The sequence below is a fragment of the Dermacentor silvarum genome, chromosome 2, assembly GCF_013339745.2.
Source record: "Dermacentor silvarum isolate Dsil-2018 chromosome 2, BIME_Dsil_1.4, whole genome shotgun sequence".
NCBI classification, from domain to species: Eukaryota; Metazoa; Arthropoda; class Arachnida; order Ixodida; family Ixodidae; genus Dermacentor; species Dermacentor silvarum.
Window position 1 is genome coordinate 154,198,946 of NC_051155.1, and position 25,377 is coordinate 154,224,322.

General features: G+C 43.5%; 1 protein-coding gene across 6 annotated transcripts in view; it reads left to right on the forward strand.

Annotated features, from left to right (window-relative positions):
• LOC119441929 (reticulophagy regulator 3-like) overlaps positions 1–13,885 on the forward strand; it is a 41,211-nt gene extending 27,326 nt beyond the window's left edge. For 3 of the 6 annotated variants that reach the window (XM_049661744.1, XM_037706598.2, XM_037706595.2), the window contains 2 exons: positions 7,379–7,711; positions 13,198–13,885. In XM_049661744.1, coding sequence (XP_049517701.1) covers positions 7,379–7,711; positions 13,198–13,259 — 395 coding nt within the window. In that variant the 3' untranslated portion in view covers positions 13,260–13,885. Of the gene's footprint in view, positions 1–7,378; positions 8,257–13,197 lie in introns of all 6 variants that reach the window. The other 3 variants (XM_049661741.1, XM_049661743.1, XM_049661742.1) reach the window with 3 other exon arrangements.
• Positions 13,886–25,377: the final 11,492 nt, after the last annotated feature.

Below are 25,377 nucleotides of genomic sequence, written 5' to 3' on the forward strand. Positions count from 1 at the left end.
CATGGTGTTCTAGGGACAAGAAGTTATAAAAAGTTGACTAGTTATATCGAGAATTTCGTTATACTGAAGCTCATTATATCGAGGTTTCACTGGTGGTTTGCAAGCAACACCACCAGCCTATTTATGTCCACTGCAGGACAAAGGCCTCTCCCGCCGATCTCCAAATACCCCCCTGTCTTACCTCTGTTGCAAGCTTAGCAGTACCTTATCAAAAAAATTGCAAGAAATTTTAAGGTGAGGTTTGGATCAACGGTAGATGATGTGGCGTACCTGAGAGCGGCTGGGCCCCTTCACGCAAATGTGAACCCACCGCTTGCGTTCCTCACGGCTTTAGGACACCTCGATAGTGTATGCAGCTTTCATGTAGATCAAGAGGCAGCAAACATGGCACTTTACCTGTTTAAAGGTTACGTACATTCGCCGACCAATAATTCAGGTTCGATGAGGACTGAATAAGTCCGAGTAATTGGGAGTCTGAAATATTAGATTTGCCAGAAAATGAGTGACATTATTGCACAAGTGGCCAGAAAAAGTGTGCCGTATTCTCGGATTAACTTTAACCAAGTTGAACAAAAGTTTTAGGTTTTCTATTTGGCACCACTCTGAGAGTAGGATGAGTCCGAATGCAGCTAGGTGGGAGGAAAGCGAGGAGTTCCGGTCATAACGGTTACAAATAAAACATACAGCTTTTCTTTGAACTTAATCTACTTTACTAATGCTGGGCTTTGTGTGTCAATTTATTTATTTTATTTTATTTACAAATACTGCTGTCTCAGATTTGAAACATAGCAGCAGTAGGTATGTAGATCAAGACAACATACAATCAACATTTCATGCCGTACAGCTATACTCTTAATATTGGTCTTATGAGGGTTTTATAAGCTATGAGCTTTGTGTGTGGTGGCACTGCTCGAAGAGTGTCACAAGTAACCTAGTTTTTTGAGGGCCTTGTTACATGTAAGATGTATGTGTTTAAACAAGGGCATGTTAGTGTAGTAAGGAAATGAAGCCTGAAATACTTGTACTCTGCTACCCGCTGCAAGGAAGTAGTTGTGTAACAGTAATTAAACAGAGAAGGGGATGAACTTTTTCCGAAGGGCTTACAACGATCTTAGTTTATGTTCATTTGCCCCCCTTTTTATTGGCTGGCATTCAGACGCTCACAATGATGATGATGATATGTGGTTTTTTGTGTTGCAAGGGCCAGGTATGGCCAAAGAGCGCCATTACTGATAATGTTGTGTTAAGCGCTGATTGATTAGACGCTCACAATAGTGATCGGCATGATAACTGAGACAAATGCAATGGCAATGGCCTATCCTGGAGGCTGTTTACATAGAAAGTACAGTAAAAGCTTGTTAATTCGAATTTCGCGGGGACGCCCAATGAGTTCGAATTAAACCGAAATTCGAACTAACGAAATTCATTGAAAAAACAGCAGGAATTGAGACCGGGTTGTTGGAAAATCACTCAAAATATTTACTTGCGAAAATAATCCGTGATCACTGTCTGTTTTTCTTCTTTGAATGCGATCGCCATAGCCTTGTTTTCCAACGCGCGAACGTGGCAGAAAGCATCGTCTGCGTCTTCCTCGAAGCTGAAGAATAGACGCACGACACGCATAGCCTCCATTAGTTCCAAAGCTGAGGGCCGCGTGGGTGCATCATCCTCTTCGTCATCCGCACCTACATCGACGACGGGCGCTTCTCCACCAGTCACCTGCGCGATGATATCATCGTCGGTGATTGTGCCGCAGACCGCTGCACAGCGATCTGCATCGACATAGTCGTCGAAGGTCACGTCCTCCAGCGCATCCCGCAATCCGGCAGGAATGACCACGGCCTCGCGCTCGTCGGACTCGCAAGCTGTGCCCTCATTGGTCACACAAAAGCCACTGTGGCGGAAGCAATTGGCAACAGTTGTTGCCGTGACCTGATCCCAGGCCCGCACCAACATATGCAAGGCCGTGAGCAGCGGCACATCGTAGCGACACGGCACCGAACGACTTCGTAGCTCTGACGTACACGAGGCCTAGCGATTGAATGTGCGGCACACAAAGGACACGGAGACTATGCAGACACATCCGGCACGAACCACCACACGATGCGAAGAGCGAGCGCAATGACGACAGTGACGCCGCTGCGCTCGCGCCATCTATCGTTGAGCCTTGAAAGCTTGCGGCGGCAGTATAAAATACCACCACGCAGCGGCGCGCAGTTCGAATTATCGATAGAGGAGCCGATGCGCGCGTGAACTAACGAGTTGGTTAACCCATAGACGCCTATATATTGTGGCCGGACCGTGACCATCAGTTCGAATTAACCCGAAAGTTCAAATTAATGAGGTGCGAATTAACGAGCTTTCACTGTATTTGTTATTACCTAGCTCCACCGTGTAAACGTTCCAGGGGCCATTTTTTGCTATTTTTTTATACAGTAGACTTCCATTAATCTGACTGGTTGATTCAATCTGTCTATTATTGCGATAGCAATTACATGGACACTCCAGCACATTTCTGCCGTCGTCGTCTCCGTGAGGTTCCGTATAAAGTCCAAGGGCAATAAAATCGTCGCCGCGCGCTGTAATCTGTATGTGCGAGTGAAAGCGTGCGAGGGTAAGCCGGGATCGCAGCCCTATCTTGCAAACGCAAGACAGCAAAGCAGGAAGGAAGCGCGCCGTCTTCCAGTCGCGCACAACGCTGTGGAGGGAGGGGGGAGGCTTCGTACTTCTGTGCCCCCTCCCTGTAAGTGGGAAAAGTAGGGCCTCCTGTGCGAGGTTTGTACTTCATACAAGGCCTAGAAATGTGTTATAAGATAACCTATATTGCTGCTTATAGACAAGAAATTGCAAATAGGCTCAAAAAATTTTTTTAAGCTTATTATTTAAAACAAAATTTTAATCTCAGCAGGCACTGATGGCTAGTTAGTAATCCATGATTTAGTTAAGCAGCACACTTGAGATAACATGGTCACAAAAACATGAATGATGAGGGCATACGCAGACGCTGAACTTCAACAACTTAATCTCGCCAATATTTATCGAGAATATTGAGTGGTTGCCTGAAATGCATGACCAGTATTGCTGTAAATTACAAGAAAAAGTCATCTGCATTCTACACATCCATGTGCATGCAAAATGCAGCTAACTCTCAGTAAAAGTACATGAATTGTGGTGCAGTTAAACAGCCTAAAATAGAAAAAAAAACTAAATTCAAAGTTTTTTAACATGTGTGAAGCAGAAAAATAACGTAGAAATGATATTAAAGCTGCTAAACAAAGCAGAACTCTAACGGACGCCCAATTTTGTAGCAAGAAAAATGAATAAAGGTCTAATACTTATGTGTTACACAATTGTGGCCAGTTTCCTAAGGTCAATTTCGCTGCATGGCTTGTAAAGTCAGCTTTGCTGCAATACATCTATGTTATGCAGTAAAGCATACAAATGCCACAAAGACAGTTTAGGTTTCGTATCTGATTACACTGCACCTCTCAGGCAATTTACGGCAGAATTTTCTTGAAAAAAAAAAAGGGACACTTTAGAATCAAGTAAATATTGTAATGGGACATGGTGTGCTACGATTATTGCTTAAGAATCTTCTCAAGGCAGGCCAAAAAAAATCATTTTTGACAGGAGATGGCGTGTGTTCAACGCATTCACTGTCCCCTAAGCTCCGCCGATACAGACACTGCCACTGAATAGGTCGCTTCTGGGGTCACCATAGGTGTTGGGTGCGTGCGTGCTGACTGGTAAAGTTCAAACCATCTGGTGAAGGCCAGCTTGAGGATCAAAATAATGGAAGTTTGGGACCGTCTATATGCATGGGAGCCAGCTGGGACCTTCAGTTGCAGTCGAATTAAGCAAAAAATTGAATTAACCTGAGTTTAATTAACAAAAGTCTACTGTATTACAGATAATCAATTTGCATGAAATTTGGTCAGAATGCCGATCAGTTCTTATAGAAGTATAAAACTTGAGGATCAAAATAATGGAAGTTTGGGACCGTCTATATGCATGGGTGCCAGCTGGGACCTTCAGTTGCAGTCGAATTAAGCAAAAAATGGAATTAACCTGAGTTTAATTAACAAAAGTCTACTGTATTACAGATAATCAATTTGCATGAAATTTGGTCAGAATGCCGATCAGTTCTTATAGAAGTATAAAACTTCATAATTCTGCTGCTGCATAGGTGGTACTCTCAGAACCCTTCCGAGCCTCCTCCTCCAGCCGGGCTTTCTTTGCTACGCTGCAATGATGAGATTTAGCAGTGGTGGTCCAACTGCGCCATTTTGCTACAATTCTACTTGTCTGCGCCTTGCTGCGCTCACCGAAGTGCAACTTGCGCCAAGTGCGCCAAAGTGCCCCCTTTGCCTTGCGCACTATGCGGACATCGCAGTAGCGTGGCCGATCGCTCTGTTTGTAGACAGACTCGCGGCTAAGCATTCCAAGCATCGGCGATGCGGACTTCGCGACCAAGCTTCGCGCACGGAATCCTCGATTGGACACGCAATTAAGCCTTTCAGCACTCGATGTTTGGGAATATGCGACTAAGCACATCGAGCGTCGACTCCTCGAGCTCGCGGCTAGGCATTTCGCGCATCGGCACTTGGGACTGCGTGACTAAGCACATTGAGCGTCGAATCCTCGGGCCCGCGGCTAGGCATTGTTGTTGCACAAAATTGTTTTTCTGCATTTCTAGTCGCACTTGTATTATGTCTGAATGCGTAAAACTATTCTCAGGAGTCTACAAGTGCTATTTACATAGGCAAATAAAATCTGCTTGCAATGTTTTCTGCTCTGGGCATGTGAGCTTGCGTCAGTCGGTCTTGCTCTTGTCCATTTGCCCTAAAGAAGCACTTAAAAATTGTGTAGTAGTAATAAGCTGCACAAATGTCATGCACTTCCTTTTCTCCTGCTCCAACTGATCCAAAACGCAAGATTTTGTGCCACAGAACTGCTGCAAAATGCCAATGTGGCTGCTCCTAAATTGCTATAAAACAGCTTTTTTTCCTGCTACAAAAATTGCTCGAAGTCTTAAACTGGCTGGACCACCACTGGATTTAGCTTTAACTGTCTCTGTTCCAGAGCATCCTTTGATTCTTTTCTGGTCTCTCTGGTTGCTCAGAGCAATAAAGTCGAGAGTTGGAAGGATGCCCAACTCCTCAGAAGCTCTTCAAAGCCTTTATGGCCTTTGTTGAACCACAGTATGGCTGTAGAAGTGGCTGTCGCAACAACAGTGCATGAAGCAAATCTTGGTTTGGGGCACAACAATTATATCTTGCTGTCGAGAGACTCCGCCATAGTTTAGGGTTTGCCCTGAATACAGTGAAACAACTTGTCGCTTGTCAGCCTCTGATATGTAGGGAGCATAGCCTTTGCCTGAGCACTGGTGAAAAGGAGAGAATGAGCTGGTGGTGGCTCAGCCAAGGCTACTGCTCCGCTTGTACCATCGGGAAAGCTCATGATCTGGGCAAAACTTGTGGTTGTGAGCCTCATTAGTATAGAGCATGAATGAAATAATGAGGCCACCACAGCTGCCATGCCTCCATTAGAATTACTTTTTTGCAGTTATCTGGTTGGAGAAATGCCTCGAATTTCTAACACACGAAAATAGAATGTTGAAACTTATTTTTCAAGTAAAAATCTTAAAAAGGCATGTTAATAAAGTAATGGCGATTTTTCAACCTGCATCTTCCTGCGATACTACAATGCCAGTGAGCCATTTCTTGCCTCCAGGTGTGTTGTGCAGATGGTGCGAACAAAAGAAATGCACTAATCAGAGCCAATCCCCACATCCTAAACTTTCTTAATTAAATCACTATAAATTAACAATGTGAGCTTTTCATCAGTACAAAATGCACAGTGATCTGCCACTTTTGAACAGCGACACAACACCCAGAATGGACAAATTCACTAATAATGTCCTTAGGAATCTGGACGAACTGTCTTAATCAAATTCTCTATTATGCTGCACCATGGACAAAGCAGTGATACATGCATTTGTGAAGCACTTGATATGAAAATCTCAGTTTATCAGTGACCTCATTTCTATGCCTGAAAAGTATCTTGGTGTCCTTCAACATAGATTAACTGACACATTTGTAGCAACGAACTGTCACATGAGTGTGTGGTGCCTTTTAAAGAAAGTCAACATTCTCAGACTCATTCAAGGACCAGGTGACATGAATTTAAACATGAATTAAAAGAATGTTTATCGTACAAGTCTTTCTTGGACTGTGATTCTTGCAAGCTTGCATATGGTTGGACATAACTTTCCAAACTTGTAGGCAGGAAATGAAACATTGGGCATTTTAATTTAAATGGCATGCTTCAATCATGCAACCAGTGTACATAGAAATTCACGGCAACATTTGCTCACCATTGATTCACACTATCCACAAACTTGACTTCGTAATTTCAGCCGTCTAAGCACTTTCCAACATTCTGAAAAAACAACTTTTTGTGGAAACACGGTCTAGGTAAGCCTGACCATGTGCTCAGATGCCTGTCCGCACCTTGTGTGGGCAAGATTTCCTCAAAGCTGAAGAGATGCAAGTAACAGCAATGCCTGGTTCGGCCATATTATAATGACCTGACCGAATGTCTAGTTAAGGCTTAAACCACCAACACACATGTACTTCCTGAAAATAAAGCTTTAGGTCTAAAAACAGCCATTCGTCATTTGAGATCTCACTGGAAAAAGGGATTTGGAAGCCACTTACTTGCATTAAAAACCGAAACTTTTTAACATCCTCAACCCTAAGCTCCAGATTATCAGCCTCAAGAAAGACTTGGTGATCATCAGCACACCTAAAGACCTTTAAAGCTGAAGTTTCTAGTTGTGCTTCAAGACACGTGCCTCATTTGTCAGGTTTAGATTTGTTGATAAAAGCTGTGTGACTGCAATGAACGTTTGCCATCTCTCTCTCCTTATATAAACAGTGCCACAGTTTGTTAGTCTTGATTTGCAAACTGATTAGGCTCATTCATTTGCTATTCCTGACCACTTTGATGAGCTTTTCTAAGCACTATTTCACACATCTTGCAGCAAGCTTTGCGAGACTACGCAAATTTATTTGTGGGCTTCTCCTTCCAATGCCTTAATTTTGCTGGTCCCTTTGTGCACTGCATGTAATAAATGTTCCCGTGGTTAGGACTCGGACAGTAAACTGGTTTGCCAGCAACATAAGATTATTGTGTGAACCAGATGACTACAGTAGGAACACAAAGACAGGACAGGCACTATCCTGTCTGTGTGTGTGTGTACTCTTTTCGTGGTTGTCTGGTTCGCCATAATTTTGTTATTTACGGTCATGCACCAACTAGCTCAGCAACATGTTCTTTGCAAGCAATAGTTGATGCTTTTTTCTCGTCTTTGCAGATGAAGAGACTCAATTCTATGAAGGAATGGGGAGCCTTCCAGACTATGATGAAGACACAGACCTGGACAGCTTCCTACCCGACATGACAACCATGCCCTCTCTGAGCGAAGTGTGTGACTCTGATGAGCAGCTCCTTCCCTCTGCTGCCACTGCATCATCAGCGTCCATGCATTTTTCAACCTCGCACTTCAAAATGGACAGCTCTGACTCGGAAGGCGATGATGCACTCATCAGAGGCCTGACCTCGGCGCGTCGGCCTGCCCGACAGCCCGAGGCATCAAAGTCGCGCCCTCTTGCCGTGGGCCCTCGCACCTCCCGACACAGCTCCCAAGGTAGTGACATTGACATTGACGAATACGAGGTGGTGGATACACGGGAGCTTCCACACTTGTGATAACAAACCCACACTTACTGCGTGTGTGTGTGTGTGTGCGCACCTCTGTGATGCTCTGTGCACGCCGTGGAGGGGTGGTTTCTGTTCTTTTCACCGCTGTTCACCTTAATCCTTTGTACATTATTTTCTTGCCTTTCTTCCTTTTTGTTTTCTTTCTCGACACTTTGTATATTTAGCTCATAGTCTTCAGTGCGGGCCCTTTGTTATGCTTGTGAGCAAGTGCATGGCAGCTGGATTATGTAATTAGCATCCCGGTCTAATTGCATGTTGGAGCAGCTGTAGCAAGCATGAGTTGCCATTGACTGTTGGCAACATCAGCCTTGGTATCTGCAACCTGCTGATAACCGAGTACTTGGGGACAGCTGTCAAGCGGTGGGGCTCAGTGAATATGTCACTAAAGCTGTCCTTGACAGTATCTTCTGAACATCTGTACAAAAGGCTCTGGGGGAAGCTAAAAATCTGATAATGGGATCCAAGTTTAAGGTAAGGAGAAAATGCTTTTTTTTTTTTTTTTTTTTGCCAGATATGGGTTCTCTCTTTGCACACTTGTGGCTCCAAGTAGCTTTGAGTTTGTAGTTGTATTTATTTGTGATTTTAGTTCTTGTATCATCAGCCTGAGAAGCACTGTGGTTTCATTTTGCTTTCTATTGATTGGCATTATTGTGACTGACTGGAGAGCCCTGAGGAGCTTTTGAGGTAACACCTCATCGGTCGTTTAATAGTACCTGTACATCTAAGCAAGCATCACCATGTGGTTTCATTAAGTTACTACATGCACACTTCCTTGGTAGTCGCCATATTATCATTTCTCATTATTGAACAAACTCAAATGTGCAGTGTCATTGCCTGAACGTGTCATGAAGTCCCTGGGGTCCTTTGTGAATAATGATTCTATAATTTCAGTTGATTGGAGTGACACGTCAACCTAGAGTGTGGCAGTCTTAATGATGCTGTGCAAGGTTAGTGACCCAGAAGCCTAGGTACGCTCTGAATATTAGTGCTTTGACACACACTCCCTGTCACACACAAATTGGCAGGCTGGTGCGTTGTGTGAAATGTCACATTCTTTTCTGTGGTAGTCCAGTATCACTGATTATTTCGGTCAGTACATCACAAGCAAAAAGTAACACTAGGTGAGAAAATTTTCTAAATGCTTAATCTTTACAATAAGTTGTTTAGCAGGAAATTTGCAGCAAACTGACACAGCATGCACTGTTTGTCATGTATATGCAACACATTCATGTATTCGTGGTTTTTTTCGTGCATGGAAATTGCACTAACAATTACCTAAAGCCGCCCCCCCCCCCCCCTCTTTTTGTGTGTTTGTTACTTTTTTTAAAGCTGGTGTGAGCATGAGTCACTTGCATGTCATCAGTGCCTTTATGGTTTGTTTTGTTATTGCTGAGTTAGTACTACTACACACAGTTTATCAATGACACTTTTCGGCATTATTGTGCATTGTGCCCAGTTCTAAAGAACTTTTTTCTGCTTGTTTGTATGTCCATATTGAGATTAAGATCAACGCCGTGTGTTTCTGTGTTCTCTTGAGACCACGTGTGCAGAGTTATTACCAGAAAGTGGGACTCCCATGCATGTATGGAAGTTTTACTGCTTTTTTTACATCAGTATTCACAAGAGAACAATTCTGTCATTATCATAACCTCTCGCAGCATGCGATTTTTACAAAAAGCATAGTTGTTAGCTGCCGGTTCACTAGTTTAATCTTAAAGAGAAAGATGATCATTCGTGATCTAGCATGTAACCAACCAGCTTTGTAGCACAGGACTAGCATTTTTAAGTATCATCCATTGCAAGACAGCTGAAACTTACATGTTTAGGGTATGATTAGATCATATTTTGAGGCTTAGAAATCTGAAGATGTAGAGCCTAGCTATAATCATCTTAGCTGTTCATTTAACATTCATTTGGCCCTTGGTGGGCATCTTGAGTCACCCAAATTTGTTCTGCATAGGTTAAACTTGTTTTTAGTTTTGCTGCTTTTAAACATTATTGAGCAGGGAGAGAGAGACTCCCAACTTGTGCGCAACCGCAAAGTATCCTTAATTTGCGTTAGCTGCTTAACCAGAGTAAGGTTGTGCTTCCTCGCGCTGTATTCTCTGTGACTATAGAAAACTTTACTACTGTGCGTTTGTTGGCAGTGATGCCACATGGCCACATAATGTAGTGAGAGTTGAGTCTAAAGGAACTGCGGTACCTACAGCCCAGGGTAACTTTCAACACGCTAGAGCTGCTATGTTTTGTTATTGTTATTTACTTTTTTTAGTTTTTAGCATTGAGCTGTGATTTCAAAATGTTTTATATGTGCAACCCCTGCTAGCCATCACTCGACCTTTTGCTGAAGGTTAAGGCAGGCGACAGCATGTTACAATATATAGTTTGTGACGATTTGTTTTATGAATGCTTGCGGTATCATTACTAGGTTGTTTTTGCTTGGAAGATTATATACTGCCAGGACTTTCAGGTTATGGCCATTTGTAGATCTAAGTTGTCATGCCTATGGTGCACGTTTCATCACACCTTTGCTCTGTCATTGCATTATGCAGCCAATGTGTGAACACTTGTAGGCATTTTATTACTGCTCGCACTGCAATCTACTTATTCTAAGTGACATGACGGTATTGCACTTTCACTGAGTCAAAGCATTTATAGTGAAATCTCGATGATACGAATCTCACGAGGTCACGAAAAATATTCGTATTAGCCGAAATTTGTATCATCGAAACACAATTAAAACTAGCTAAATTAAAGAGTCGGAGGTGAACTCACTCAGGCACGCGCACGTGAAAAGCATTTACAGTATAGATCACTTATAGCGTAACTGTTTATAGTGCAGAACTGGCTACAACGTGGCCTTTCCCAACTCCCGTTTACCCTCCCATGAACTCCATGTATACGCATACCGCTTACAGTGCAGCCGCGTGAGACGAAATACTGGTTATAATGCGGCTTCCGCTGGACAATCTCGCCGACAAGGGCGGTAGCGAGCACGCTTCTCAACGAGGTGCGCCCACCGACGGGAGAGGAGATCAACGAAGGTGATGCGGAGGAGGAGCATGAGACGTGGAGCATGAGTTCAAAGGCGATAAAATCGTCACCGTGTGCCGTATGTGCGAGTGAAAGCGCGCCTTTCGCGCGGAGGACGCGCGCCTTCACGCACGTAGAGCGAACGCACAGGGGAGAGCAAACGCAACTTCCGTCACGGCTGGGCGCGCCAGTCGAACCCAGCCCTGCTTCCGTTGTGCGAAAGGCCGGGGAGGGGGGGAGAGGGGCGACGCTGTGCTGCGGGGCACCAAATGCATATCTTGCAACCGGGCGCAAGGGTAACTGGCGACGCAATCTCCCACCGAAAGGAGCAAAGCGGGAAGGCAGCGCAGGAGGGAGGGGGGCGGCTTCTACTCTGCCAACAAATGCGTTCTTGTACTGTGCGCGTGTGCCGGCTGTCGGGGTTGTCGCGCGCACCGCATCTTGAAAGCAATCTCCACACGGCTCTGACCTTTCTATGCGCTGTGCTTACGCCCCTCAGTTTCCGTTGAAGCGATAGACCGCACGAACCTTCGCTCGCTGCCGCGGCCGCACGCAAAAGCAAGAAAAGCGCCACCGCGTCAAACTCTTCGCGCCCAGTCCGCGACCTCCGCGCTGTCCGGCGCCGCATCCGCGCCTCCGCACCAAAAGAGAAAGGGATTAAGCCCGTGACTGCGCGCTGTTCTATTTCGCGGCCGTCGGTGGGGCGGCGTTTATTCGTATCAACCGACGCGGATCGAAAATCGATTCGTAACAACCGTTCTCTAGCGCGTTGCAAAGTAATGAGCCTCAGCCGGGACCACAGAAAAATTCGTATCATCCGGAAATTCGTATTAGCCGTGATCGTATCATCGAGATTCCACTGTACTTAAAGCATCTTGCCAAGGTTTGTCTGCCTTGCATTCAGAGCACACAATGGTTAACCTGGTCTAAAGAGCTGGGGCATTTTATAAATCTGGCTTCAAAAATATAAGTATTTGACGTGTTTAAATCCCAGCCATAAGCAATACTTTTATGACCTTGTGAGAAGTATCACATTGTTTTGAGCAGGTACTTTGATCACTAGGCAGAATGATGTACAGATGTCCATGTTTCTATCTAGAGCGCTCAAGTGGCTAGAGTGTGAAGAAAGCTCGAAATAACAGGGCAGCAACTATATTCATAGAAGGAAGCATAAGACTACATAGTTTGCCTGTATATAAATTGAGGCTGCTATTCTGCACCAGTATCCTCTCTCTCAAATTCAACCAGGCACTCTGAAACGCACTCTCTTGTTGTAGTGCTGGATTGCAGTAGGGAGAAGTGAGGACATCTGTACCCACATTCTAGCACATTATGCCATGATCACAATGAACTCTGCAAGTTCATTGTGATCTAAATTGTTCATAATGTTCATTAATGTTCTACGACAACATGATTTGGTCAAGTGGCCTTCCGGAGATTAGAAGAGTTTTTGCGTAGGGGCCCCAAATGTTTCGGACCCAAAAAAGCTTTGAAAACATGGCCTCGCAGGCGGTACAAGTTTTATTTTATTTGAATATACTACTGCCAATCCCTAAGGGATTGTATCAGTTAAACACACAGTTGGCATTTAACAACTGACAATAAGAGTAATGTAACGATAACGACACAGTACAAGAATAATCATTTGAGTGAGCAGGAAATTGCAAATTTACAGTTGACTGTAAAAACTGCATTGCATCAGAAGTGGCTTGTTTTACACTGGCTGCACATTTGCATACTTGGCACTTACATTGCCCATGTTCTTTTATGTCAAATCGGCTATTCTTGGCATTACAACATTCAAAACGAAATGTGTGCTGCCCTTTACAATCTAGCTAGACTTCGTAGAGTGCAAGGGGGAGAAAGACCTTGCAAAGCCTCATCATCCATGGCTTGGAGCAGGTGGTATTGACAGCAAGTGCCTATGAGTTTGAGCAGTAGCTGCATTTTTTTTTTATCCCCTGCTAATGGAAAAACCTATGGCATGCAAAATGTACTATATTTTCAGCAACCTATTATGATGAAAGCTGAATTCAGTTGCAGTCACATTCCGTTTGTGTTTCAGTTCCAGATAGTAGTAGTGTTCTAGGCAACAAAAAGAAGTACGGTCTCTGTCTAGAAATCAAGTTTTTTAATTGCAAATATAGCTTGACAAACGAATTGTCATTTTGCGAAAAAAAAAAAAGAATGAAGGACACTTGAACGATCTAGGACTTCGTTTCTGCAGTTGCTTTTTACATCTGTAGGTCAAGTAAAAGTCACATGAATATTCAGTCAAAAAGGTTTGTGATGCATTTTGCGTGAGTGCTGTGGTGTTGCTGTTGGTCGTTTGGTGTCTAGCTGTAATGTGGCATTTGTATTCTGCTGTCTTTTTCAAAGTGTCAGAAAGTGAAAACGTTCCGTCATGCACGAGAACTGGCGATGTGCGGGACCTTCAATAACCCAAAGAACAGATTGTGAGTTGCCTTGATACTATTTTTTTTTTCCTATACACTTGCTCTCCATTTTTTTTTTTTTTTCTGCATTTCGACTACTAATGACAACTTGCACATGTTGCACTTTGTCTTAGTACGAATGTGCAAGTGATTGCTCTTTGTTACCTCTGTCTGTGGTTGTACTTTTAGCACTTGTTGTGATGAGTTTTTACCAACCTCAAACCTGCACTGTCACAATTTTATTTTTGTCATCACACCTGTATGCTAGTCGTAACTTGGGCCTGCATGTGTACTTGCACATGGTAAAGTGTCACAGTAGTCCTGCCATGTTTTTGCTGAACTGAAAATTTGTTACAAAATTACACCTTCTCTCTCCTCCATCAAGAATCTCATATTCGACTCTTTTGTGCAATAGCTCTACAAAGCCTGGTCGAAGCATAGCAACCGGCGCCACCTGCGGGATTCTTGGAAAAATTTTGGGCATCCAGCAGTTGGTGTAGGATTTGGTTGCAGTATTCGCCAATATGTGGATGATTTAAGATTACAGCAAACCGGGCGTAGTGATACCAGCACAGACCTATATTTGAGTGCCTTGTACATAAATGAACAATAAAAGAAAGTATTTCAAAGTTTGTTTTTCACATTGCAACCTATGGGGTACTGCAAACCCTGCTACACTTATGCTTTGAGAGTATGCATTTCCCCAAGGTTCAGGTAAGTTTCATGCTTCCGAAGGTGGTTCTTGCCACATTACAGTTGTGTTGTTTGTCAGCTTCTGAAAAATAACACGCAAGTGCATGCTGCTGGTGAAAATCCACTATTATACAGTGGAACCTCGATATAAAGAACTTCAACATAATGAAATATTTAACTTTTTTATAACTTGTCCATAGAACGCCATGCATTAGAACTTCAATATAACGAAATGTCACTGCCGCCGTGAAGGAATGCCGAGACAACAACTGGAAACTTCCGCGATGCAGATGGTCAAGTGGTTGAACTACAAGTGGCTGCTTTCGTGCGCACCTCTCAAATCGATGCGATGTGACGAATCCAGCCCCGCACACTGTATGCTTTGGGTTCGAGTGAAAGCGTGCAAGGGTGAGCCAAGAATGATGGTGGCTTCATGAGTGTCGTCTGGCTTAGTCTTTCCAAGGGGGCCGGGCGAGATCACGAGAATTTGATCAAGCGCGTGCGAGGTGAGGGGGCGAAGGAAGTGGTGGGCAGGTTGGTACGTGTCTCCTTTTCTAGACCGTGGCTGCACATTTCTCAACACAGCTGAACACACACTCATCCCGCGTGCCCTGTTTTAGAGGTAATCTGCCGCATGTGGCAGATGGCGTGGCATCGCGTGCACCATCTTCTCGCACATTTAGTACAGGAGGTTGCGTAATCTCGAGTTTCAGAGATGCATTGAAGCGAGGCAGGCTTAGGATTTGCTCCTTGCTGCCTGCACTTTTCATGATAGTGTCGTCCCACTACAGGCGACACTATCGGCCGCAGGGGCAGAGTGGATGCAAAAGCGTGGGTGGTTTCGCTTCGTACCGTCTATGTAAAGATATCATTGACAAGGCATGAGACCGTATCTTTCGTCACCAAACTCAAATTCAACAATATGAAATTTAACTTTTTTCTTCAAATTTACTTTTTCCTATTATCCGATAATCAAAAAAACTTCAGGGCCCCATCCGCGTAAGAAAAATCTGTCGGCGACTGTACTCATTCCTATAAAAGGTGAAATCTCGATATAACGAACCAAATTGCTTATTCTATCGACTTCGCAATGTAGAGGTTTAACTGTTGCAAAACAATTTCTTTTGACGAATTGTGCCTGGTTTTCTTATGGCAGGTGTCGCAGAAGTTGCCATATCACCCCTGGCACCATATTTCCACGAATTCATCAAAGATGTGTGAAATTTTTGAAAGTGAACGCTCCGACTAGGGAACCTGGAGTGGATTTCAATTATTTGTATTAAAAAAAACATTTTGCAGAGAAAAAAGCTATAACTGTCGCACAGATACAGATCAACATTATTTACCTCCTGAATATTTTGAAGAGGCCCTGAAGCACCCCAAGAATGTGGCGAGTAAACTCTTTTCACGGGTTGAGCACACAGTTATGAACGTCTCAATAAAGTTTTATGTTTCTACATAGCGCATGGAGCTAAGCACTTAATGACAGCTCTCCCCTTTTTTCGAAGACTGGGCGGCAAGCAGCCTATAGACACTGGCCATTGGCATTGGGTGATAGTTCTTGGCCACAAGTTACTTGCATACATGCATACCCTTCCGGATCTGTCAAGGATAATGAAGCAACGGTTAACATGTTCCGCTTGTCCTGTTTCTGCTCGTTCGTCGCTCTTCTTTTAAAAGGTTACCGTGAGCATTCTGCGAAGAGAGAACCTTCACAGATATATGTAATTTATGAAGTTGTACTATTTTCTGTGGCTTCAACTTTATTCTTTTAACACCCAGTTTGTATGTGTTGCATTAAACCCATCCTGTAATGGCCTTGCGGCCAACAGTATCGTACATAAAAAAAAAACATACATCAAAGAGAGCGAAGCTGTATGAGAGACCTTTCAGAAGTCCTAGGGGTTTGTTTGCCATTGGCCAAAATCTATGCACGACTTGGCAAATGTTTCATTATATCTGGTGCAATTCCTTCGAAATGCCAATGTCTCTTTGAACTGCTTCACAATATTCGAGCTTGGTACTTTTATACTGTCCCTATGTCCGACACACATTTGGGTATGCTGCTCTGCTCTGTGCAATTCCCCTGTGCCTCCTTGATACTGACCATGCCACCGCACGAAAACCATTGTGGGACTCCCCATACAGCTTCGCTGTGCTTATTGACCTTGTTGGCAAATAACACTGGGCCTCTTCGATTATCCGTTCCTGACAGTCCCGGACTGCCCGAGACAGTGCTTTCAGCCAATGAGCGTTGCGTATGCAGTTTTTCGGACAGTCCGGGACTGTCAGAGACGGATAATCGAAGAGGCCCACTGTGGTGGCTTTATTCTTACAAATGCCACGGGTGCCTTGCACAAAGCGTACTACCAATTGGTAAAATTACGCAGTTCATGCAAGTGCCAGCAACTTGCTGCAAAGTAAGTAACAAAGGAGTGCCATTTGGTTGATTGTCACCCAGTGCTTTATGTTAAGAGAGAATTACTGACAATTTTTGTCCAATTTCAAACTTTTTGTTGGATGGCTGCCGAAACAGTAATTATGCTATGGTGCCTCAATTTCTCCAGAGCACTAAGAATAAGTACTAACTGTTTAATTTGACCAGTTCAAAGTGTGTGCCAAGTGCAACGGCGCTTCAGACTTGAAATAGGCTGTTAATGTCGCTAAACCTGATGTGGTGGTCTCGCAATACCTGGCATGTGCACACACTGTGACCACCACGCTGTCAAAAGCAGGGTCCATTCAGCACTCGGCACGACAAGACTGGAGAGCAGGTTCCCCTGCATTTCCAAGAGAAGTGCACAATAATGGAAAGGCTGATCTGGAACCTTTCGACTAGATAATCTTATGGCCTTCAATCACCGCACTGGGCTGTCTGGTGCACCAACTACCACCTCCACTTTTGGTGACTACGCTTTTTCACATCTGAAGCCAAGCTGCATTTGGCGCATATTTTGAATGGGCCGCATAAAAAGTGATGCAATGAATTATTAGTGGTGCATTCGAGAAGTTTAGCCATTGTATCACAATTATGGGGTTGACAGCTACCTGAACAGTAGCAAGAAAAACAAGGGACACCAATTTTTTGCGTAAGTACTCCTTTAGATAATGAAAAAAAATAACTTGGCATGTTACTCGAGATTGCTCTTCAGGATCTCTGGAACATCACGGGCTTAGCTGCCCAGCGAAGACTCTATCTTGCCCTGAAATCTGTCATGATCAACTGAATGCCATCAGGCATGTTATTTAGGGCACTGCAAATATACATACTGCCACCTAGAACTTGCAGAATAACGCTAATGGTCTTGTAGCTAGGCCGAGCCAACAACAGATCATCTGTATAGCGGCATACTGGCTGTTTAAATGATAAATTTGCATTAAAGATTGCAGGACTGCAGAGATCGTGCAAGCTATCTTGGATTCTGACAAGATCGATAATGAATAATGGATGTTTTACTGCAAGTGCATTTCTGCTGCAACTTATGCAATTTTCAGTTGTCAATAATGGGCACAGATTGTAGCCTTGAGTTGTTAGCTAGATACTAATTATAACAGTAGAGTGTTTTTACTTGCAGAGAAGTTTGTTCACTGCAGCTGAATCCAGAATATCGTATTAGCCCTAAGAAGAATGCAATTATGAACAGTTCAAACCTAGGTTCAATAACTGCTTCAGTGTTGTAATAAGTTCCCCGACATGTATGTTTCATGGTCAGCCTACAAAAACAAAACTGGGCCTTGCCATACCAACCAGATTTACTTGTGCACTGCCCAGGCTTGACACTTTAAAGCTAAAAAATGTGTCAAAAATATTCACGTCAACAGCATGAGCCTGCATAGGCTAAGCTTGGCGATAGCAATACGAACAAAATATTTATTGAGTGCTGTAAGTAACTGCATGATCTGTTTAAAAGAATATGCATTCGCAATTTCATTTTATATGTGCTTGAATGTGAAATGCGCTCTCTTCAATTGGTGCAGTCACATCGCAGCATGGCATTGTGCCCTTGCTATTTATCGACTACATGTCGAAAGCTCATTCTGTTTACTGAATCTGGCTGCAGTGTTGGGAACTTGGATGTGCAATCGTATGGCACATTTCAGCATCAGCAAAATTGGTTGAGGTAGGCAATTATCAATTTCAAATATGAATCAAATGGTAAATATCTAATAGTCATACAAATGCACATAATTACAGCAGGAATATCTATATGTGTAAAATTTGGTGTAATACCTGTACTGACTAGTGCAAAAAAAGATGGCTATAAGAGACAGATGATCAGTTTTAAACATAAGACCACCAATCTTCATTAGAAAAACTGCATGAATAGCCTCTCAATAACATTCGAGCCTGGCTGCAAACAAACTCTCCAAGAAAGAATGGCTGCTGTATCACTATCTTGCCAAAAGTGCTAAATGAATGGTTATCGAAAAAAGACCAGAAGGTGTGGAAAAGACAAATCTGCTGATGGGACTTGTGTGCCACATGTAAAATGGCCCGCTGCAAGGAAGCGTTACATGGTTGTAGAATAAAACATAGAACTGCGACATACCCATTCTGCCAAAACCACCAAATGAAAGATTAAAGAGAAAATCACAGGTGGTCATGGAGGCTTTCACCACGAAACTAAAAACAAAGCTTGCATTATGCATGTTGTTTCTGGACTGCTTTGAAAACTTTTGTTAATTAGCTATACTTTGTTTTGCAGACTGAGAAGAGTAACCAGACTGAAAGTCGATTGTTAGGAAATATTTGGTTAGTTTTGGATATTTGAAAATATCTATAGCTCCTTTTTGAATATGAATATTATCCACTACCTATCATATATGTATTTGAATATTCGCCCACCATTAAAAAATACTGAACCAGTTATCCACAAAAAAATGCATTATGCGTGGCACTAAAGATTATCTACCAAAAAAAGTCAGAGTATCCAGAAAAATATAGTCACTTAAAAAAATGAATTTTTGGATGGAGATAAAAACAAGGTCTACCCAATTTTGAGAAAACCCGTAAACTCTAACTATAGACCAACTTCGCAATGTCTCTGGATGCTACCACAAAGCTGCCCTGTCAGTAATAATGCAGTGTATTTGCCTGAAAACTTATTTCGCAAGCAAAATCGACCTGACCTATGTGACGGGTAGCAGAAGCATTACGCAAGGAGAGATTGGCACAAAAAGGCATTAAGGAAGTTAGGAGATGTTATTAGGTTTTGCTCAGTCTTGTAAGCATTAATCCATAATGGAGTATTTTTCACATTCACATACATATATACACAAAAAGAAAAAGTTGCGCAGATCCCACGTATTGTGGGAATCAACGTTATGCGAAGCATTTTGCAGGCAGCTGGCTATGCAGGATTGTCTGGGGTTCCGCAAAGCATTACCAAGTTGACTAATGTATTTCTGTAAATCCAGTATTTGTGTGTGTGCGAAGAGTATAGTGAACTATAATTAATGTGGATTAATGCGAGATTGCATGTGTGAGACGACAGCAGCAAGACGATGACAACGGTAACCACAATGGCATGATTTCTACAAACGATCGGCATGGAGATCCGAGACGGCAGTATGAGGTATCACTAGAAGGACACAAAAGGGTGACTTGATGGCGATACTGTAGCGCAACCTCAAGCCCATGTCCTTTTATAGCCATTCAGACGAGTGGCGTGTTGCAGATGCTCGCCTTGGCCGAGCCGCGATAACACTGCCATAGTTGAATATGATGCAGCGTTGTAGTACTTGGACACTATGAGCACCAGGAAAGTAGGCCTCGATGTTTGATTAACTCTTTCAGATGCCGCTTTATCCTGTTGATTGAAAACTTACTTTCACCACAGTTCTTGCATCTTCAGAATCATAGAAAGTGTACAGCTGCAGAAAAGATTAAGAATTTTGAATTCTTCAGTGAGCGTTGTCAAGTTTACAGAATGTGGACTCCATGCGAAAACTTACAGGAACATCAAATATGAGAATGTCTGCTATTTCGTGTTTTGAAAAGCCCTTATCCAGCCACTTGTAAATTACGCCTGGTGCATGACATTGTGAAAAACAATGAAAGAAGTTAATACGCTACATACAACATAATGACACCGAGTAAAAAAACACCCAACCACTCATTTCCCACTCAAAAACCTTCCCACTCATTTTGCTAAAACATTTTGCACATTATTCAAAATTGCAGCAAAATTCAAATCATAAGTGAGTCAAGATGTATGCAGCACATTTTAAATATCATTGCTTTCATCAGTGCTTTTGCTGTCGAGGTACTATCTTGGGGTACGCCACTGTGTACACAGCGTCTGAAAGGGTTAGGGCCGTGAAAGTCTGGTACGAGCTTTGGGAGGAACCAGGAGGCGGCAGGTTTTTGTATGCGCTAGGAAATCAACACTCGTGGGAAACTTGCTTTTCAATTGCTGTTCGAAATGATGCAACCACCACCTCGTGTTCTGTCGCCGAGATGCCGGAATCTTCTTATGCGTGCCGTGCCACCTGGCTCGAGCACAGATGACACGCAAGAATCACAGCAAGAATCGGATTATGAAGCACAAATGACGATGCAACGGCCATCACGGCATCACGATTGCGAGCAATAGCCATCAGCACAAGTTAGTAGACAACTTTAAAAAAAAGTTAGTAGAATGGCCTTGAGAGACATGACCAGGGGAAAAGCTACTGGAGAAGATGTAATAACAGTCAATTTAATCAAGGATGGAGGGGATATCATACTTGAAAAGCTTGCGGCCCTATATACGCAATGCTTCACGACTTCAAGTGTACCAGAAAGCTGGAAGAATGCCAACATTATACTCATCCATAAAAAGGGAGACATTAAAGAATTGAAGAATTATATAGACCCATTAGCTTGCTCTCAGTATTGTATAAAATATTCACCAAGGTAATTTCAAATAGAATCAGGGCAACACTTGACTTCAGCCAACCAAAGGAACAGGCTGGCTTCAGGAAGGGATATTCTACGATGGTCCATATCCATGTTATCTGCCAGGTAATAGAGAAATCTGCGGAGTACAATCAACCTCTCTATGTGGCTTTCATAGATTATGAAAAAGCATTTGATTCAGTGGAGATACCAGCAGTCATAGAGGCATTACGTAACCAAGGAGTACAGGATGCATATGTGAATATATTGGCAAATAATCTACAAGGATTGCAGAAAAGTAGAAAGTTACCTATAAAGAAAGGGGTCCAGGCAAGGAGACACAATCTCTCCAATGCTATTCACTGCATGCTTAGAAGAAGTATTCAAGCTCTTAGACTAGGAAGGCTTAGGAGTGAGAATCAACCGCGAATATCTCAGCAACCTTCGGTTTGCAGATGACATTGTCCTATTCAGCAACAATGGGGACGAATTACAGCAAATGAGTGAGGACCTTAACCGAGAAAGATTAAGAGTAGGGTTGAAGATTAATAAGCAGAAGACAAAGATAATTTTCAATAGCCTGGCAAGGGAACAGATGCGGATAGCTGATATTCTAGTTGACATTAAGCGGAAAAAGTGGAGCTGGGCAGGCCATGTAATGCGTAGGATGGATAACCGGTGGACCATTAGAGTTACAGAATGGATACCAAGAGAAGGGAAGCGCAGTCGAGGACGGCAGAACACTAGGTGGAGTGATGAAGTTAGGAAATTCGCACGCGCAAGTTGGAATCAGCTAGCGCAAGACAGGGGTAATTGGAGATTGCAGGGAGAGGCCTTCGTCCTGCAGTGGACATAAATATAGGCTGATGATGATGATGATTGATATATGAGCGGCGAGACGCGGACATAAGAATGACATAGCATGCTCACGCATGTTGTCATTAATCTCGTGTCATGACGTACATGACATGTCTGCAATTCATGTGATGACATTTAAGTTATGCCATCCATGTCAGGTCATGCACTCATGTCACTCATATCTAGATATATAGTTGAACCAGGATATATCGAATCTGAAGGGGATCACAAGGAAGTTCGATATATAGGTAATTCGATATATGAAATAAAAATTTTATAGAAAAATTTTCAAGGGGATTTCACTGCTGTTCGTTGTACATTCGCTATATGTGGCTTCGGTATATCCGGGTTCGACACTATATGGAGTTAACGACATGAACACGTCGGCATCATGCATGCCATTCATACCATTTATGTCACGACATACGCACCATGATAAGCTTGTGGATGTAATGTCAAGACATGTGCAGGTATCTCTTGTCATTCATGTGAGGCTATGCATGCATGCCATTTATATTCTGATATACAGTGAAACCTGCTTATAACGAACCTCCATATAACGAATTCCTGGATACAACAAAGTTTTTCTATTCCCCACCGTTACTCCATAGAAGCACATGTATTTGAGACCTCTACGTAACGAAGTGGCAGCGGGAGACCCCCTTGAAATAACTAATTTTCTCCGCCGACAACCTAGAGATTTCGCCCCAAATTTTGTCATTTTTGCGCGAGCAGCAACCGGAAGCACCTTCTCCGCCGCGACGGAATGTGAAGCGGCAGCGGTGCGCTTGAATTCACGGCGACCGTGAGGCGGGCCTGCATCCCTCGACCCGGCAATCTTGCCACCTGATCCCGCCGCTTGCTGCAGCTGGCCTAGCCCGCCAAGCCGGCACTCTCCTTTTCCAGTTGATGTTGCCGAAATAAAAAAAAAAGCATTTTTTTTTACGCGCTGGCAGCGCCAATCTTTGGTTACTACGCAAGTCTCTGCACTTCACTAACCTGACACTAGGTGACACTATACGACGCTATGATGCCATCGTGTCGCTCGCTATACGTTTCCGACGCCTCGCCCTTGTGCGAAACGACACGCGTCCCCGTACATTTTCCCCCCTCTCTTTTGGTCACGAAAAACGGGTGCGCATTACAATTGAGGGCGCGTTAGAATCGAGTAAATACGGTAAGCGGTTCTTTTTCGAATTTTCGTGCCGAACCTGCATATAACGAAATCCTTTTTTAACGAAGTTTTTCGGGAATTTGTCAATTTTGTTAAATCCAGGTTTAACTGCATACAGAGTTAAAGAAACGACCACGACAGCATCATGTCATTCGTACATTTATGTCCCGACATACATGCAACGAAAAATATGTCATGTCACTCATGTCATGTATGCATGCATGTCATGGCCCCATGCTTATTCTGATATATACCGTGAAGAAATGACCACGATGGGATCACAACGTAGGAGCCTAGATAGATACACTCGAAATGCCTGAAGTTTGCAAAAAATGCTTTGCATTAAAACATCCACCCCTAGAAGTCCACTGGGTGCAGGGTCACAGTCATTACCACTATACTATAATACAGCTGAGATCACCTGCTCTCCTTTACCCAACAGCCCACCAACTTGCCTTCGATCCTAGCTCAATCTTTATGGGCCAAAAATCACTTCTACGAGACACACATGCTCCAGTACTCCTATGCATCTGCTACCTCCCCCGTAATCTCTTTTGGGTGGAGGAAGTCTATCTGCAGTATTTGGGCTTGGGTAGCGCTTGCATCTCAGTAACCTAGGCCTGGAGCCAAGCACCTGAAGACCCTGTAAAGGGCCCAGTGCTCTGCCCTTGCTTCTGCAGTGGATGCTCATCTGCTGTGGCTTCATCCAGGGACGAAAGCCACACGAGGGAAAGTGCTCAGAGGCACCGAGATATGGACAGCCCAGCCCACAGACTACAAGCAGTTGATATGGACAATAACTTCCACAGGGAAGCTATACAGCTTGTTTATGGAGAAGACATGCATGCATTATTTATCTGATATACTGTGTGGCAACAATGTTCCTGCACTGTCATTAAAGTAGCCTTGATCCTACGCATAGTGGTGAAATGGCAACTACAGGCTTCCAACCATGTCAGAATTTTGCCAGCATGTCCAATTTGGTCTGCTTATCCGATCAGAACCACAAATGGATGGACGTAATACAAAAATTGCTCATAGTTATCTGGTTTTGCAACAGCCATGCCTTGCTGCTGCATACACCATGCAAACCGTGGCAACTACCAACCTCTTTTGAGACAATTGTGGTGCTATAAAAACAGTAGAGCGTATCCTTCTAGTATACCCAGCTTATAGAAATGAAAGAACCTTTTATGAAAGCCAAATGGACGAAATTAGTCTGGCACCACTAATGGCGAGGTTCTAGGGCCCTATGCCTTGTCCTTATAGGCAACAGCAGGCTTTAAGATTGTTGTTTGCTTATCTTCAAGGTATTGGCTTGCTCAAGCAAGCTTTAAGCTATATGTACACATTAGAATGACCGAACTTCATTCATTGCCTTCATTTTGAATGCAACGCATGGAACATCATTTTACATGTACAGCCAAAATCTTTAATAACAAAGTTACAAAACCGGCCCACCTGTAGCGAATTGTCACGGCGAACTTCGCGTGGCCCGCATCAGCGCGGCGGAAAACAGGCGGCCCCTGCCGCAACGAATTCAGTGATGCTAGGAACAGCGCGATTCCATTCCCAGTAAAATGCAGTGAAAAATATGGCGTTGTATCAGCAACTGAACCATATTGGTCACGCCTGGACAGCTGTCATCAATGCGCGCAGCTTTTGTCGCCATGTTCGCTCTAGGCTCTTTGGCTGGCTAGCCGATTCAAATGTGGCGGCAGGAAGTCGGACGCAACCGCGCTCCGACTGGTCCTCGCTGACAGCCTTCATTCGCCGCTTCCGGCCAGCGTTTGACCGCCTGCGAACATATCTAGGCCGCCTTGATCGACGGCGAACAGCCGCCAGCCTGCACGCTGCGCATGGCCATTCACCAGTTTTTCGGAAGAAAATCGCTCCATGTGGGTCGGGCTTAACAAATAATTAGATAGCCGACTTGGGGCCGCCAAAATCATCCGCCATACAAGTGACTTCGTTGTAAAGGTCGCACACTGCACAGCTCATAATAGAACTGGGGCAGAATTATTAAACAGCCTTCTCTGCGAGATCGTTTTTCATGCAGCAACCGTCCCGGAGGACTCACAAATAGTCCATGCAACAAGTGTTTCAACTAGCTTTACAGCAATGACTAGTTGGTGCACCTTAACTTTGGACTAGCTTAATATTGAAGCTTATACCTCTATAAATTTGGTGTCCGTGGCATGTTATTGGCCAAATAGTCCTCAAAGGAAGTGTATTTAAAAGTGTAAACTATAGAACAAGTAAGAACACAAAAATTCTTGGGGGTCTGGTTCCAAGATAACCTTTCTCAATAACCTAACCAATGAGCATAGTAAAGTGATAGGTTGTACGTATAGGATTAATGCTCTTCATTATGGCTGAAGAAATCAATGTACTACACCCTTTTTTTTACTCTAAGCTCAATTACATTGGGGAATGCCTGCAAAAATTATGAAAAACTGATACTTTTACAAAAAAGGCTAATAGGAATATTTGAAAACTAATATGGTAGGCCGCGAGAT